The 16,943-nt window shown below is 43.0% G+C and overlaps 2 protein-coding genes and 5 non-coding genes across 15 annotated transcripts in view; 1 reads left to right on the forward strand and 6 right to left on the reverse strand.

Moving 5' to 3' along the window:
* Positions 1-6,147, forward strand: part of rab26 (RAB26, member RAS oncogene family) — a 130,189-nt gene extending 124,042 nt beyond the window's left edge. For 3 of the 4 annotated variants that reach the window (XM_012970587.3, XM_012970586.3, XM_031892751.1), the window contains 4 exons: positions 755-820; positions 2,740-2,796; positions 3,084-3,160; positions 4,257-6,147. In XM_012970587.3, the coding sequence (XP_012826041.1) occupies positions 755-820; positions 2,740-2,796; positions 3,084-3,160; positions 4,257-4,359 (303 nt within the window). In that variant the 3' untranslated portion in view covers positions 4,360-6,147. 4 annotated transcript variants of the gene reach the window in all.
* Positions 6,141-16,699, reverse strand: MGC145244 (uncharacterized protein). 6 transcript variants are annotated; one of them, XM_031892735.1, is made up of 11 exons: positions 16,633-16,699; positions 15,301-15,531; positions 11,486-13,758; positions 9,904-10,050; positions 8,694-8,738; positions 8,418-8,488; positions 8,146-8,216; positions 7,904-7,961; positions 7,627-7,697; positions 7,355-7,435; positions 6,151-6,373 (listed from the first exon to the last, which is right to left on the reverse strand). In XM_031892735.1, exon 3 carries the CDS (start codon positions 13,741-13,743, stop codon positions 11,536-11,538), a length of 2,208 nt encoding a protein of 735 aa, XP_031748595.1. In that variant the 5' UTR covers positions 13,744-13,758; positions 15,301-15,531; positions 16,633-16,699; the 3' UTR covers positions 6,151-6,373; positions 7,355-7,435; positions 7,627-7,697; positions 7,904-7,961; positions 8,146-8,216; positions 8,418-8,488; positions 8,694-8,738; positions 9,904-10,050; positions 11,486-11,535.
* On the reverse strand, positions 7,506-7,588 carry LOC116407895. Its single transcript, XR_004220586.1, has one exon. It is a non-coding gene; the product is annotated as a small nucleolar RNA SNORD60 (small nucleolar RNA).
* On the reverse strand, positions 7,782-7,853 carry LOC116407898. Its single transcript, XR_004220589.1, has one exon. It is a non-coding gene; the product is annotated as a small nucleolar RNA SNORD60 (small nucleolar RNA).
* Positions 8,301-8,384, reverse strand: LOC116407896. The gene has a single exon (XR_004220587.1). It is a non-coding gene; the product is annotated as a small nucleolar RNA SNORD60 (small nucleolar RNA).
* LOC116407893 lies at positions 8,568-8,651 on the reverse strand. Its single transcript, XR_004220584.1, has one exon. It is a non-coding gene; the product is annotated as a small nucleolar RNA SNORD60 (small nucleolar RNA).
* Positions 9,783-9,865, reverse strand: LOC116407894. Its single transcript, XR_004220585.1, has one exon. It is a non-coding gene; the product is annotated as a small nucleolar RNA SNORD60 (small nucleolar RNA).
* Positions 16,700-16,943: the final 244 nt, after the last annotated feature.

Here is a 16,943-nt window from a genome sequence, read left to right on the forward strand (position 1 = left end):
GGCAATAAGGTAAATGGGCGGCAGGAAGGCATACGCATTGATTTGTTTTCTGAAGTCGCACAAGGTTTCCTCCTGCAGCGATGCAAATGCCTTCCCACCGCTGATTCACTTTATTGCCCATGGGAAGGCATGTCGGGGAGATTAGTCGCCCGCCGTAGCCAAGATCAACCACAGCCGACTGATCTCCCCGTGGGCCATTGCCCTTATTGCTTCTACAAAAATGACTTCACCACTTTTAGACTTTTTTTTTGCTGGGTTTTTGCTTCCATCTTGTGGCAAACTGAAAAACTGCCAGCAACCCCAGAAAAATGCCACTCAGTTGGGATTGTTTGTGCTTCGTTGGTGCTAACATTTAGGGCAGTTATCCCTGGTATCATAGTGATGAGCCAATAACAACCACCTCTAAGTTTGCTGTAGGATTTGTGCATAAATATCTCAGTACAGAGATGCTTTGGACTCTTCTCACCAAGTTTTGGAGCAGTGTCTGTTTATGGGCTGCTCTACCCTGGCTCTGACTTGCTGTACACATATACACATACAGCCGGACCCAGCTCATTCACAGTAGCTCACACAGGGCCAAAATGAGCCAAATTGCCTCCTGCTGGGCCAGTATAGGCAAGCTGTGTCACTGGTCAGGTGATGGGTCCCTGGGACAGAATGATATATCTAGTTCTCTGACATACTAGTTTCTATTGGAGCAGACTGGTTCCCTGAAGAAGGAACTTTAGATGACATGGTTTCTGTCTCATTGCAGGCCTGGCTAACGGAGATCCATGAATACGCACAAAAAGACGTGGTCATCATGCTGCTGGGAAATAAGGTACGGCTGGGGGTTTAAATGGAGCATAGGGACAGTTTTTATGGTATCACAATGTAGGTTTTCGGTACATTTCATGAGCCAAAATCAAAAACAGGGATTGTGATATTTTTGTGCCTCTCTGGGAAGCGTAGGGAGAAATTTTGTGAACCTTTCATCTGGCTGAAAACGCTCCAGGCGCCATCAGCCCAAGCAGCTCATTATCCCAAGATTTGCCGCTTTTTCTTTTTGGCAGTTTTGTGTTGCTAAATTTATCCAGTTTTCATAACGTTATTGTGAAACTGCTGTGAAGTTGTTCCTTTGCCTTGCAAATCCTTCCTATCTCAGTCAGTCGGCTAACCCATACACAGGATGGAGGGGATGGAAGCAGGAGAGGGGGAGGAGAAGGGAAGCAGTAAGGGACAAAACTGGAGGAAGAACAAAAGAGCTCTATGGAGGGCAGACGCTACAGATGGAAGGGAGGAAAGTGGAGTGAGGGGAAGAAGGAAGGTCAGAATGCACAAGGCACAGGCCAGAAAACATATTGGAAGAGAAAATAGGAGCGGGCTCAGAATAAAGAAAAGGAGGTTATAAAAGACTGGGGTGCCAGGCATCATTAGAAAACCTTAGGCCTCAGGCCCATCGCTCAGTGTATTTGTCCTCTTCACTTCAACTTCTTTATTCTCCTAATTTCTTTTTTTTTATATATATAAACTCTCACCTCTCCTTTTCCAACAGCATTGGTCTTAGTGTAGACATATAGGGCCAGATGGTGGGGTGAGCAGAAAGCCCACAGGCGTCAGGGCCCATCAAGTGTATTCTATGGTACCCTGGTGGGTCAGTCTACTGGGTAAACAGGGGACTTGGAGGGAAATAAGAGGGAGTCACATGAGCAGGAAAATTGGGAGGTTGAGAAAATATAAAACATGAAGTGCCCAGAATGAAATGAGAGGCCAGGAGGCCAAACATGGGCTGATACGTTGTATGAGGGGCCATGCATTTATATGGATGCCTTTATATGGTTGTATTTGTTTAGGCCAATGAGCAAAATAATTGGAAAAGGAAGAAATGAAGGTTAGCCGTGGTGCAGCTCTTCTTTTCCTTTTGGTCTACAACCACGGGAATTTTCTTGCTAGAACTAATAGTCCTCAACCAGCCAGGATTGTAGGTTTATTGCTCTGACGGGCAAATACAAGCCCAGATGGTGGGTCCGTGTGGCCAAAATTAGTCAAACTGAGCAAATCTAGGTATACATGGCGACCAAAGACTAGAAAAGATTAACAAAAACTGAGATGAGGAGATAAAGAAGATTAGATAAGTGGAAGAAGAAAGAAGAAGAGAGGCACAGCGAAAGGAAGGGACACTGAGCAGAAAACTGGTAGAGAAATGAAAAAGGCTCAGAATTCATGCAAATACATGTGAAATATGTCATTCTACTGATGCACATTGTCTCCAGCAGAGTAACCAATGAATATGCAAGCTGAAGGCCTTAGATGGTTTGTACTTGTATATATAAATAGTCAGCTATTGAATAAAGATGGGCGAAATTCCCCTTTCTTCAAATAGCTATGAATATATTACATCAAACTGTAAAACGTTCATGTGTTCCACAGGGCTAGCAAGCCAGTATTTTTAGTTGCCCTTTCTCACCCCTCAGTAATACATTTGCCAGGACCTTGTTGCTAAAGTAGCAGGCGTCCAAAGCAACGTTCCCTAAGAAAACTCCCCAGAAGAGCCCTTCTCCCCACATAGTGATGTTCATAATGAAGACCTGCCCAGCAGGTTTGGGTCCCCGTGCTGTATACAGGCTTGGCTTTGGACTAGCCCAGAGCCATTACAGGTGCCCACTGCCAAATATTCTACCAGCCTCAGTTTGCCATATAAGCTATGACCAGGCAAGTGACCCACAAAGTGGCCCTTACCATTACGGCTTTTGTCCACAGGTGGATTCAACTCATGAACGTGTGGTAAAGATAGAGGATGGAGAGCGTTTGGCAAAGGTAATTCCACTAGGCTTCCCAGTCATGGCCGGAGAGTAAGTATGGGACATTGGGGCACAAAAGCACTGGAAATATTTGGGGTCATCTCCTTCCCATCCCATAACATGTAAAAGCTTGCTGTCAAGCAATTCCAAATAGGCAACAAATCTGCTTATACGGCTCTCATTCCTGTATTGGAGGAATGGGAAGAACACGAGTGATCTCTCTGTGACTTATGGCCATACATACCCGGCCTACTGAGCCCCTGCCGGGCCTGGCACCAACATGAATGTGTATATCTCTTGCAGGAATACGGAGTGCCCTTCATGGAGACCAGTGCCAAGAGTGGGTTAAACGTGGACTTGGCGTTCATTGCTATTGCAAAGTAAGTTACAGAGTCTAGCTATAAAGGGTAAGTAAACCTTTAAAATAAGTTGATGTACAATTGACGAGAGTGCTGTTCTTAGCACTTATGTACTTTACATTATTTGAATTCCAAGATATTAAGGGTTAAAATTGCTGTTAATATGAATGCATTTTGTTACAACAGTGCCACCTGCTGGTCACTTTCCAAATATAAAGTAATAGAGGACGTTGTCAGGAGAAAGATGGCTGATCTGATGTTATTCTGGTTAGCGAAACCTCAGATAACTTTCCTAACCAGAAGAACATCAGCCCAGCCCTCTTTCTTTCTCCTGACAACTTCCTCGACAACATCCCCAATATGGTTGCCATCCGTCTGGTAACTGCCTGCCCAGGTTTCCTAATTTGGAAAACTGGACAGGACTTTCCTAGATCAGCCATAACTCTGCCCCTTGTGACAACACAGCTTCACCCCCATGATGTCACTGTCCCACCCTGTGATGTAGTTGAGAACTAAGATTGCCACTTTCCCCCTGCTAGCCGGGCATCGGCTTTCATGTCTGGAAAGTGACCAGCAGGTGGCGCTGTTTGTAATAAAATGTATTTGTATTAACAGTACTTTTAACCCTTAATATCTTGGAATCAAAATAAATAGTGAATGTAAATTACAAGTGAATAGCAGTCTCATCCATTTTACGTGAACCTATTTTAAAGGTTTGCTTATCCCATAAGGTACATATTTTATCGATGCTCTGACAGAGCAAGTGCCAAGTTGCCCCGTTCTCTCTCTCTATGCAGAGCTTGTAGTCCGGACACAATACATACCTGGGAACATTTGCACATGTAAAATCATTATGGTTACGACCTCTCAGTAGTCGCACATACTCCTGCCCTCTAGTTATATCTGTTCAGGTCAAACTGTACTTAATGCCTGGCTGGGTGTAAATACTGTGCTTTATAGATGGTATTTTTGCCCCCACTAACAGTAAATGAGGCCTGCATGGTACTATTGGTAGCAAACAAACCCTGTTATGAATTGATATATGAATATACTTTTTTGTTACCCCTCCATCCCTGTATCTGCTTTCCCTGGGACTCCATCCCCTTCCTTCCACCAGAGAACTGAAGCACAGGTCGATGAAGCTGCCCAACGAACCCAAATTCAAACTTCACGACTATGTCAAAAAGGAAGTAAAGGGCTCAGGTTGCTGTAAATCCTGATCCTGCCGCGCCCGCCGGAAGCCAGAGGGGGAAGAGCCATCCTACAATTCCTGTACAGAGACTGACGAGAGCGTTTCGGCATCTCCGCCAATGGGGCAATGAGCCCCGCTTCAGCACAGACCCATTCCTTGTGGAGAGTATCTGTCTGTGCATGTCTGTGTTCGTTCTTCTGTGAGGGTAGCAATCTGATGTGTTGAACAAAAGGACATCTAAACCAGTTACAGTCCTGCAGTGACTGCACAGGTTAACTACACAGGGATGGACACAGCGGGAATGTCCACAATAATTATAAATGTTAATCGTTACCCATAATGGGAAAAGGAATCCCCCCCCCGTGTGTGTGTGACAACTTTAATTGGGGGCACTTGTGCCATGCATTCCCCCCGCCATATCCCATTGAGGAAAAAACTTTAGATGTCCTTTTGTCTGCGGCTGTCGTACTTCCGACCAGTGTGTTTATGGCTTTGTTTGTTGTGGAGCTTTTTTCTTTTTGCTTGAACTATTTAGTATTGGACTTTTTTATATCATCCCATAGTGGTACCGGCAGCTGTGCTGAGCTGCCTCTTACAACAGGGCGCTGTTCCCACTCATTACGCTTTTGTCTAGACGCATATTCTCCGCTAGGGTTTATAAATGGCCAATCCCGTCAGCATCGGTCCCACGTGTGATTGGACAGAAATAGATGCAATCCACCTATCACTGCGCACACAGGACTGACTTCCTGCAGCGTTACTAGCGGCTAATCCCAAAATACTGGGACATTCATTGTGTGTAAAGGAGATGGTAATATCACACATTGGCTGGTATATTAAGGCCTTATTTTGCCCACAGCTAGCAACCAACCAGATGTTTGTAAATGCTACCTGCTGATTGGTTGCTCGGAGTTATTTAATAAGTCCCAAAATGATACTATCCTATGCCCTTGATCGAACCTGAAAAAAAAAAAAAAATATATATATATATATATATATATATATGCCTAGCAGTATTTCCTTCATGCTCCTATGAGAGCTTTTTCTAATGTCCTTAAGCAGCACCTTCTCACTATCATAAAGAATGAGGGCATTTCTTCAGACTGTACACAGATAGTAGAAGCCCCAATAAGCAGTTTACTATAAATAGTTGCTGTAACTACAACCGCTGGAGAGATAATTTTAGAAGAGGCAGGGATGCCAGTTAAGCTCTGTGTAAGGTTTGCCTGCCGAAGCTGCTCAATTGGTAAGGTTGCCAAACGAATGGATCTCTGGCCGGTTTGCTCTCACTGGGACAAATTGTGCTGATCCAATCACTGGTGCCTGGGAGGCAAACTCAGGGCCTAGAGACCTGTTGGGCAAGGACTGCAACAATATGCCAATGTAGCCCTTGCCAGACTGGATCTTCAGACAGGTACCAATTGGAAGGCACTTGGTTGGCCGACATCAATGGGCCAATAAGGTGATAACAGTGTCTGCAGGAGCCCAGCCAGTAGCTTACATAGGCTCTGGGTTACAGGAAAGAGACTACTAAAGACCAACCAAACTCTTGTCCTGAGCCAGAAACTTTTATATGGAGGGAAAGATATCATGACCATATAGTATACGCAAGCTGGAACAGCCTATGATTTTTTGTTATAATATTTTGGTTCAACGTGTACAGGGCTAAACATGTAATAGCTTATTCCGTGCAAAAGGAAGTGACCAGCATTTGGCAAGTAGCTGATATCGTGCTAGCTGTGTATAACTGCTCACCGTTACTTATATATAAACTTTTGTAAAACATGAGAAATAAAACATTGCGCTTAATACGAGAGCGGCGAGTTTATGCTTTTATTTTTGATCCTATAATACAATTCCAGCGAAGCATCCAAAAAAGGTTTTCTGGTTCAAGGCAGAGATTCCTTCTGATCAGAGCCTCTAGATGGAGCCAATAATATCTGCCGTCATCGATAATCATGTTCCTAATGATGTAACAATAAAGAACAACGTTCTGGCTCAGTTCCCGATGTGCGAAGATCAGCGGCGCCGGGATCAGACTCCTAGAAAAGGAACAAATCTTCATTGTAAGTTTGAGGCCTATGGGACCAGGGATTTCAGTTTTCTGAGACTGTTCCACAAAGCAGCTAGTTATGTAAGTGCAGACGGGGTGCCGGGCGTGTTGTTATGTGAGGGAAGGTAATGAGGAGCTTTATAATCTCACATCGTGCAAGTGCTTGGGCTCGGTGGCCGACCCGAGTGCTGCTCTCACTTATATGGAGGTGTCGGAAGCGCTTGCAAGGTGATTATTCAGCGCGACTGAGAATGCCGAGGGGTTTAGAAACAAATACAACTTTCTTAAAGCGCTTTAGTGGAGGAATTAGGTAATCTTTTGTTGTTTCCAAAGAGGAAAAGCGTTAAGGTATTCTGTAACACCCAGCCCCCCCTTTAATGCAGGAATACACATCCAGAGTGTGCCAGAAATGTGCAGCAACGGGCACAGGGCTTCTACATGTATCCGGCTGCTGTATAACAGTATCTATTCCAAAGGATCCCTTAGCGGATTTTTTTAGGCTTGCTAAGATTTAAGTATTGAATAAACCCAATAGGGCTGTTCTGCCCCCAATAAGAGGTAATTATATCTTAGTTGGGATCAAGTACAGGTACTGTTTTATTATTACAGAGAAAAGGGAATCATTTAACCATTAAATAAACCCAATAGGGCTGTTCTGCCCCCAATAAGGGGTAATTATATCTTAGTTGGGATCAAGTACAGGTACTGTTTTATTATTACAGAGAAAAGGGAATCATTTAACCATTAAATAAACCCAATAGGATTGTTCTGCCCCCAATAAGGGGTAATTATATCTTAGTTGGGATCAAGTACAGGTACTGTTTTATTACTACTAGAGAGAAAAAGAAACTATTTGATTAAAATGGAGTCTATGGGAGGTGGCCTTTCCATAATTCGGAACTTTCTGGATAATGGGTTTCATACCCGTATAAAGAAACTAACATATGTAAGATAGTGGCCAGTGTCTTACCATGTTCTCCCTTTATTCAGAGCTGCCTGTATTGCGTTGCACTCACAGGGCCGTGCATAAGAATGTTCCATTTCAGCAGCACTAAAATGACAGGAACAAGAGGTCTATAGAGCGGTCTCCTTACTCAGTACAAACTTTATGTTGCAGAGCAAAGCCTCAGCCCAAAGAACAAAATCACAATGCTGTGTTTACAGTTTCATATGAGGTGTCAGAATTTAGGGAACATCCTTGGCAAAGTAATAAGAGGCAACTCAAAGCCATTACAGACAGACCTGAATGGATATAGCGATACTCCATGTTGGTTTTTCCACCCCAGAGTGAAGGAAGAAGAACGGCACCATGTCTGTAACACAGATAGATAAATCCCTATTAAAATAATAGTACACAGAGCTTACAAAGCTAATATGTGAGAAGATTATTAATCTCCGTGCCTCAGCCCAAGCAATAGAATCAAGACAGTTTCATATGAGGTGTCAGAATTTAGGGTCCATCCTAGGCAAGACAACATTGGACATATGCGCCATCTGTACTGAACTGGGAGACACTTACTGGATAAAAAAAATGGCTGAACACATCCTCTCATTATGAATGGGCTTCTTGGTCAGACCTACAAGAACAAACAGGCTGAAATATTCTGCAGGGTTCAAGGCAGTGTTCCCACTAACAGCAGTCGTTTCCTTTTATGCCTCAGCCCAAAGCAATAGAATCAAGAGAGTTTCATATGAGGTGTCAGAATTTAGGGAACATCCTTGGCAAAGAAATATAAGAGGCAACTCAAAGCCATTACAGACCTGAATGGATTTAGCGATACTCCATGTTGGTTTTTCCACCCAAGAGCGAAGGAAGGGGAGTGGTGCCTTATCTGTAATACAGATGGAGAAATCCCTAATAAGAAAGTCTTTACTTTACTTCAAGCACCGATATGGGAGAAAATACATTCATCTCAGTGCCTCAGCCCAAGCAATAGAATCAAGAAGCCGTTATTAACAGTTTCATATGAGGTGTCAGAATTTAGGGAACATCCTTGGCAAAGTAATAAGAGTGACTGAAAGCCATTACAGACCTGAATGGTTAATGATGCTCCATGTGGGCTTTTCCCACCCACGGGCAATGAAGGGGGACACAGCGCCTCACCTGCAATACAGAGTGCACAAACCCCTATTAGAATACAATTTTCAACAGCACAGATATGTGAAAACATCATTTGATCTCAGTGCCTCAGCCCAAGCAATAGAATCAAGAAGCCGTTATTAACAGTTTCATATGAGGTGTCAGAATTTAGGGAACATCACTGGCAAACACACAGTCCATGAGTGACTCCATTATCACTGGAACATACCTGAAATGGGACAGCGACACCCTTTCCACACACACAGGTGACCACCTGTAAAACAAAGATGGATTAGGCCAATTTTAAAAGTTCAAGTGAATCTTTGTATAATACATATAACTTGTAGCTGTTTCACTCTATCAAAGTAATCTTTGTAGGCAAATCCTGCTGGGTACCGCTGTGGAGCAGAATATATATAATATATATGGTGACTAAAACCCCCAATAAAAGGGAAAAACAAACAAAACAAAAAAAAGTAAACCGGCTGACATGGAAGCCATTTTTAATAGAGTAACCCAATAGCCCATAACTCAGATAACATTAATATGCAAGTCCATAAATCCATAACCGAGAACTGTTTCTAGTTAACCTTAGAATCAATGTGCCTCACTCTAACTATTTGCCAGACCAGCCAATAATCTTGCAAGATTTGGCAGTTTCCAGTACAGCTTATGCCATAGCCAATAGGAGCTCCTTCCACCTTGCAGTAGTTTAGGAAATAATGGTGTAGCTTATAAGTGCCCCTACATTCAGCGCATACTTACTCTGGCCGGTAACCTGTATAACTGCACTAGCAACAAGGCCTCCTTAGAGGCACAGCAGGCTAATAAAGTTATACTGAATGGATTTAGTTTATTAGTGTGATGTTTCTAAAGAACAGTGTTTATGCCAGTGGCACAGTGTCCTATGTCTGACAGACAAGATTGGCATTCGATGCAATCCCAGCTAAAGTCTCATTCTGCTCCAGTCAATCACAAACAGGCTACACGGAACCTTAATTAAATAGGTACCCTTAGGGAACATGGCAGTTTGTGAGCAATACTCTTCATTGACAGTGCAGCACATATCCTTTTTATAAAGATCAGGCTAAATGGGCCGCACACTGTGTGGCATCAGCCTAAAATGCACTTCCTCCCACTCAAGCTGTTTAACCATGGCTCCCATAGTTGTTGCCGGCTTATGACTGAAAGCAATCGCCAACTTCATTTGCTAGGACTCAACAATAAACAAAAACAAAAAAAAAAAACAGGTATCAATAAAATAAACTGACACTTGTCACTGCTAAATAACATTATGTGAGAAGCTACATCCATCTTATTGCCTCAGCCCAAAGGACAGAATCAAGAAGCTGTTGTTACAGTTTCATATGAGGTGTCAGAATTCAGGATACATCCTTGGCAAATACAAAGCAGATAACCGTGACCGGGTTGACACACACCTGGGTGGGTAGTGCAATGCCATATCCAGATATACACAAGAAACTACGCTTGGGACGAAGCGGTAGGTATTCACCAGTCAGGTGCATAATGAAAGCCAGGGGTAAGTCCGGCCAGCCAAGGAAACGGTTCTGCGTTCTTGCTTTTGTCTGAGTAACACAGAAAGGGAGAAATAACCATTAGAAACAAGCCTTAAAAGGGAAAAACTGTCATGGCTATATAAATCAATGCACCATATTAACGCCAGTTTCCCTATACCCAATTGGCCATTTGGAGTGGGTTGATATTGTGCACATTATAGGGTGGTTGTTATGTATACCTACCTACATACACATACATGTTGGCTGATTTTATTTTAACAACCCCAAGTTTTATAATTTTATGAATAATTAGTAATGCTATTAGGAACTAGCCAATTACATAAAGTAACTTTTATAAGGGTCAAGATTGACAGATCAAAGGTCTGACTAAACTATTAACTGGCACCGCACTATGGTTATTTATACTGGCGCTGCAGATTCCACAATACACTGCACTGAAAGGGTTAATACACATGATGGTATATGCAGACTCAGCAGGTTTCTTATATATGGGAGAAGGGCAGGGCTACTTCTAGTATGGGGGGAGAACTGTGCCTCAGTGGCAATCTACCAGAAGTGGCTTAAAGGTAATGTAAACCCTCAGACCAAATAAATATAGAAACCCTGAGCACTGCGGCAGTTTTACATCAATTTTTCTAGATTTGTTTTTCCACTGTTAGCAATGAATTTGAAACACTGACTGCTGTTCATTTCAGGAAACCAGCCACAGTCGGCAGAAAATGAAGTTAGTGAGAAGACTTGGGTTTTTCTGGTCAGTTTAAACAGAACACCATTACACAAACTGCTGCTTTATTTTAATCCCACCCCAATGACAATGCAACAACAGGGAAAGGGAGTCATTTTGCAGGATTACGCAAATATTATGCTGCATACAAGTAGTAAGCGTAACTTTTGATCCAAGATGCACGTGGAGGTTGATCCAGGATCATGTAGCCACCTTGGTAAACAGACTTATCACTAATAGTCATCTCTTTCTTTAAAATCTTGGACGACCCTGTTCAATTCATAAACTGCTTTAAGGCGGACATCTCTAATGAAAAATACTCGAGAACATGCTGCTTAAGGTCCCCATACACGGGCTGATTGTAGCTGCCGGTATCTGTCCCTTGGACCGATTCGGCAGCTTATTGGCCCATGTAATGGCAGAAACGAGGGGCCTGGCCGACCGATATCTGGCCTGAAATTGGCGAATCTTAACGTGTATGGGGACCTTTAGCAGTGTCATTGGCCAGATCTCGATCGGGCACGTTTCATTTTTCCGTCGGATCGGGGACCTCATCGGCTTGTTGATGCAGTCCCTGAACCAACACCACCTATACCTGCTATTTAAATTTGATCATTTGGCCCTATGGCCTGATAGCGCCCACCCGTAGGTGGTCATTTCGGGAGAAGAACCAAGCAAGCAGATCTTACCATGTATGGGCAGCTTAAGTCACAGCTAAAATAAAGGTATACAGAGCACAAAATACAGCCTCCAGCTTACCTATATTCAGAAAATATTTCCACCTCAGGAGTTGCAGGAAAGTAGCAATTTTATTTTCTTTTTGCTCCAGCGACAGGTCGACGTGCAGCCCTTGCACTGTGGGGAAGATGCACAGATCTCGCTTTCCATGGGGAGACGAGTTTGCCATTGCACATTCTAAGAAGGTCCGTTAACAAACCTTTCAAATGTGCGTTTGACATTTCTCCGTGAACAGTTTTCACAAGCCATCTGCTATTTGCTCTGGAGGCAATCTTCATTTCTTTTTGCATATCAAACCATTTTTTATGCTTCACGGGCACTCGTATTTTGCCCTGTTTACCAATATTATGGTTGTGGGCAAGTACGGCCAGTTTGGTCCTCGCTTCCATCGAATCCATATCAAGCGCTAAACTGGCTCTGTACTTACGAATGTAGCTATGGAAGCTAACAACGTAACCAGTGTGGCAGTAGCAAGACAGATGAGGAAAGTCTTTTTCCATCTGTGGGTCTTTTACAACTTCCACAAGATGCTTATAGGCTAGGCTCTTTTTTTTCAGCCAGGGGGTGGCCTTCCTCTCCTTCCACGTTAGTGGCTTATGGGAACAAGAACTATACAGGTCTAAATCCACCCAGTTATGCTGGTTTGTGAGGTGATATAGAAGAGACTGCCACCTTTCACGAAGCATGTTTCCATCCCCACCGCAAGTTTTAATGCTCCACCAAAAATGGTTGATGATGGGATTTATCCATAACTCAATTTTTTCACTCATCTTTTTCTTACTGGCCAGGATCAGGCGCTTCTTTAGTTCTTTAGAATAACTGCAGACTTTATATTGATGGTTAATGGCCACATACTTCTCTCGCATTAATCTCTCTATTCCAGGGTGGCAATCTGTAGCAACAGCATGCACATCAAATTTGTCATCCAGTATCCGGTCAAGGCAATTCTGAAAAGCCCTTCTCACAGTTAAAGACCTAATCCGGGCAAGGGGACAAGCTTTGAAATCAACAACCTTTTGTGTAGCCTGATCTATCATTGCATAGGAACAATGTTTCGCTGTGTGCTTGGAGCTGCTGTACATCTCATCCGCAACAATACACAAAGCTTTTTTGCCAATTTCTTCCTTGACTCTCTGCTGCTCCAGAAGCCAGTGATGGTCAATAGTCCCAAAGAGAAATTCCTTTTGATGTTTCAAATAATCAGTTCTGGATATCTGCTGCAACCCCAAGAGGTTATTCATTTCATGGACTTGCTTAAAATTAGAGCCACTAAAGAGAATGGCAGCCGATAACAGAAGATTCCCAGCAGCAACCTGTTCCAAGTATGGCTGGCTTTGCCACAACTGGAATTGATGCCCATTCACACAACACCCAGTTACTGAGAGAAATGAGCCGTCGACATGTTTTCTGAAGCTCCCGACTGGAGACGTGCAGCCTACACCGGCACCGCACGTGAGTTTATAGAACAAGGTATCCAGGCATGACTCGAAGACCAAAAATTTCCTTTCTTGCACTATATCCTCTTCTGAAATGTCTTCAATGGTCACACTGACTTCATGAGTAGTTTCCAACGGGAGAGAAGATTCTTTCCTCTTTTGTGACTGCACAGAGGTTACAGTGGACCCCCCAACAGAACAGTTCCTGCCAAGACAAGATGTTTGCTTATCATGCAAAGGGATCTTCTCACCCATTAACTCTTTAATCATGTTACTGTTACAGAGGTCAGGCTCAGCATTTGTTGGCATCACAATTTCTGGAAACTCAGCGGCTTGGTCTGTGGCAACGCCATGTCCCTCTGTTTGAGTGCTTGCATCTCTCCTTTTGCCAGCTAAATAACTGGCTAAGGAATCTGCATGGCTCATGAATGCAGCTGGTACCTCAGTGTTCTGAGAATTTGATGCTTGCGTCTCTGCTAATTGGGCCTGCAGTCGTATTTTTTTAGCATACGATCGATTGAAGTTGCTTTCTTTTATCATTGGTCTCCCATTCGCATCGGGAAATATAGTGGGCACCGCATCTTCCCTCAGAGCCTTAGTGCTTCCTCTAAATGTGTAACATTCCGGGGCGAAGTGGTCAGAGCACATGCGATAATTGTCATTTTTCTTCTCTTCCAGAATGCACTGCGCGTATCTATCCAGATCTTTGAATTCCTGACCGGTCTGTTGAAGCCATCTCTTAATTCGTTCAAAGTTCTTGGGGAATACGTGCAGAATCACATCAGGGTACTGAATCTTTTTTCCACTCTTGTGAGGGCAACTTCGGACTATACACTTTGGCATGTCTTCTCTCTGAAACTATAAAATATTCCCATTTAAATCAACAGCATTGGGACACTGCACTGTATCCCCCCGATACTAAGCAACAACATATGACGCCTATACGAGTTAAACTTGGTGAAGATATGGTATTCTATTGGGTTGATTGGAAGAAGTACTTATGGATGCAACTAGATTTGCTGCCACCTCCAGGGTTAGTGCTGGGCATACTAACACTTGGAACTACTAAAATTCCAGTTAGATTACTGGGACTACTGAATTGCCTCCCTTGGTAAAGCCTTTTGGTTTTGATAGACCCCTTCAAATTAAAACCATCTTTGCCATATGTTGGTCAGTTCTACATGTTTGATTATTCGCCAGGTCAATAAAATAGCAAATACTTAGCAAATTTAGCCATTAGTTATTAGATATTCTGCCCTAGGATAAAACACACGGATCATCCTCGGGCCAGTGAAACCGACTTGGCCATAAAATACTTGGCTAACATTTTATGTGTTATATATTTTTCCAGCCATATTATTGGGGCTGCTAGATCATTTTGATCCCATCCATGAACCAAGAATAACCCAATTTGAAAAAGGCATTTCCAAACATCAGTAATCATTTTTGGCACCCCATATTCTAAAATGTATAAGATACATAAATGTGATAAAGAGTCTATCAAAACAAAGCAGCAAGTAAGGCATCAAACCAACAGTGGTCATTATGGCGTACCTTTGTAAACGTTGCCCTCCTACTTTTGCCTGTTTGTTACAGACCAACAGACTAAGCTCTACAGGGCAAAGTTTCTTCCTAATGTTCCTTTTACATTTAATCTCTGTATATTTATACGAATACACAAATTATAATTTGTCTTCCCTGCTGCACATCTGTATATTCCTCTAAAATGGCCAACTGCATTAATACTACCCAGGGGAGCAGACACAACCAATAGTAATGTTGAACTGCACCAACCATAAACCTCCTAAATGGCCCGCCAATGTTTTAAACCACTCAGGTCAAATCCCCTCTGTCGACATGAAGAATAGGCAGGGCACCGCAGTGACATAACTGGGGGGGGGGGGGGGCTAAGAGAGCAGGACAAATGTTGCAGGAGGTTCTGGACACCAGTGTCAATAGGCAGCCCATTGCCAGTCCTAACCCACCCAACCTGCCCTGTGTACGCCACTAGCAGCAATGTACGCCACTAGCAGCAATGGCTGGGGGAATACTTATAAGACTACACAGAATGTGACACGAGTACAGGGGATGCAAACCTGATAACTTATATCTAGGCCCAAGCCATAAAATAAATAAAATCAGTTATCCGTTTCCAACCAGCAAAGCTATCCCCAGCACCGTGTGAGGGGTCCACAACAGTCCTGTGTTCTTGTATCGGATACTTTTGCCTCTAATACCCAAATATCCACAATGCAGGTCCTTTATTTTATAATCACCAACTTTGCCGGCCTTTGTGCTCCAGTGTCCGTTAAAATAAAAAATCCCTTTATTTAAACTATTTTGGGGAAAGAACCATATGCATTTGTTTAGACAGCAACACTTTTTTGTATTTTAACCTACCAAAAAGATGTAATGAAATTTTCAAATGGAAAAAGACAATTTCCAATGAGGTACAGTCAGCCCCGGATCCTGGGTGTAACTGCTGCCTGCAGATATGCATGAATTGTACTAAAGCTCCTGGCAGAGAAGAGTGCTAGCGTATCTGGCGGCATGCAGAGTGATGTCACGACATTGTGCGCGGTCAAGTGATGATGTCATGGCGCCTGGCCGGACAGATACATCAGTTCTCTCCTGTGTTGGACAAGATAAGGCATCATTATTTGTGTGTTTTAATAAAGCATAGGAGGCGGGTCTAGGTAGCTACACAGAGATAACATTATGTGTACTATACATACAGTCACTGCCAGTTATATAGGTGTCAGGAAGTATTATTATATTAGAATTTACCTTGTAGTCCAATGGCCACATGAAGGCACAAGGCCTTTGTATCACCAGGCAAGTTCATTAATACAGGGGGTATTTATTTCCTTCTAAAGAATACATAAGTTTTAGAATACAGGTATGGGATCCATTATCCAGAAACCCGTTATCCAGAAAGCTCCGAATTAGGGAAAGTCTGTCTCCCATAGACTCCATTTTAATCAAATAATTCAGATTTTTAAAATGGATTTTCTTTTTCTCTGTAAAAAAAAAAAAAGCAGTACCCTGTACTTGATCCCAACTAAGATATAATTACCCCTTATTGGGGGCAGAACAGCCCTATTGGGTTTATTCAATGGTTAAATGATTCCCTTTTCTCTGTAATAATAAAACAGTACCTGTACTTGATCCCAACTAAGATATAAATAATCCTTATTGGATGCAAAATAATCCTATTGGGTTTAATTAATGTTATTGATTTTTTAGTAGACTTAAGGTATGAAGATCCAAATAACAGAAAGACCCCTTATCCAGAATACCCTTGGTCCCGAGCATTCTGGATAACGGGTCCTATACCTGTATGATCATTTACCTTGTAGTGCAATGGCCACATGAAGGCACAAGGCCTGTATATCACCAGGCAAGTTCATAGGTACAAGTTATGGAACTCACAGGGGATCTCCTATATCCTTATACAGGGCCACGTTGAAGCAAAGCCTTCAATAACAATATTATTATTACTTCTTGGCCAAATATGAAGTAGGGTTCACTGGCGCTTCAATAACCATAAGGAATTATCTTCTGAAGGAAAAGGCATAATTCGATATAAGGCCGCACCCAGAAGACTTTATAAACGTGGGTGTTCGATAATTAACTGAGCGACATAGAAATAATATTAAAAAAAAAAATTAAGACACCCACATGGCGCAGCCACATGGTACGTTCCACACCCGTAACCCCACACAGTCCTACCTCAGAGGCCGCTGGACGCGCAAAGACCTACTCCCTGCCCCGCACCCAACTTTTATATAGAGGAATGGCCACAATGCCATTGGGCTACGCTGTAACGTCACCTGCTGTGCGCCCAATCACAACTATGAACGTAACGCGCACGTTTCCAACACCGCCGGGGATTGGCTAGTTCCACCAGCGTTGCCGCCCATTCAGCGGAGTGACAAGAAACTACAACTCGCTCATTGGTTGAAAGTGACACTTGACTTTTGGGCAGCCGGAACTTGTAGTTTTCCATTCTCTTTATTAACATGGTGCGTGGCTGACAGGGA

Source organism: Xenopus tropicalis, chromosome 9 (assembly GCF_000004195.4).
Source record: "Xenopus tropicalis strain Nigerian chromosome 9, UCB_Xtro_10.0, whole genome shotgun sequence".
In the NCBI taxonomy this organism is placed as follows: domain Eukaryota; kingdom Metazoa; phylum Chordata; class Amphibia; order Anura; family Pipidae; genus Xenopus; species Xenopus tropicalis.

Coding starts and splice junctions, on each gene's coding strand:
- MGC145244 (XM_031892739.1), bottom strand. CDS start 13,743: ATGCCAAAGTGTATAGTCCGAAGTTGCCCTCACAAGAGTGGAAAAAAG.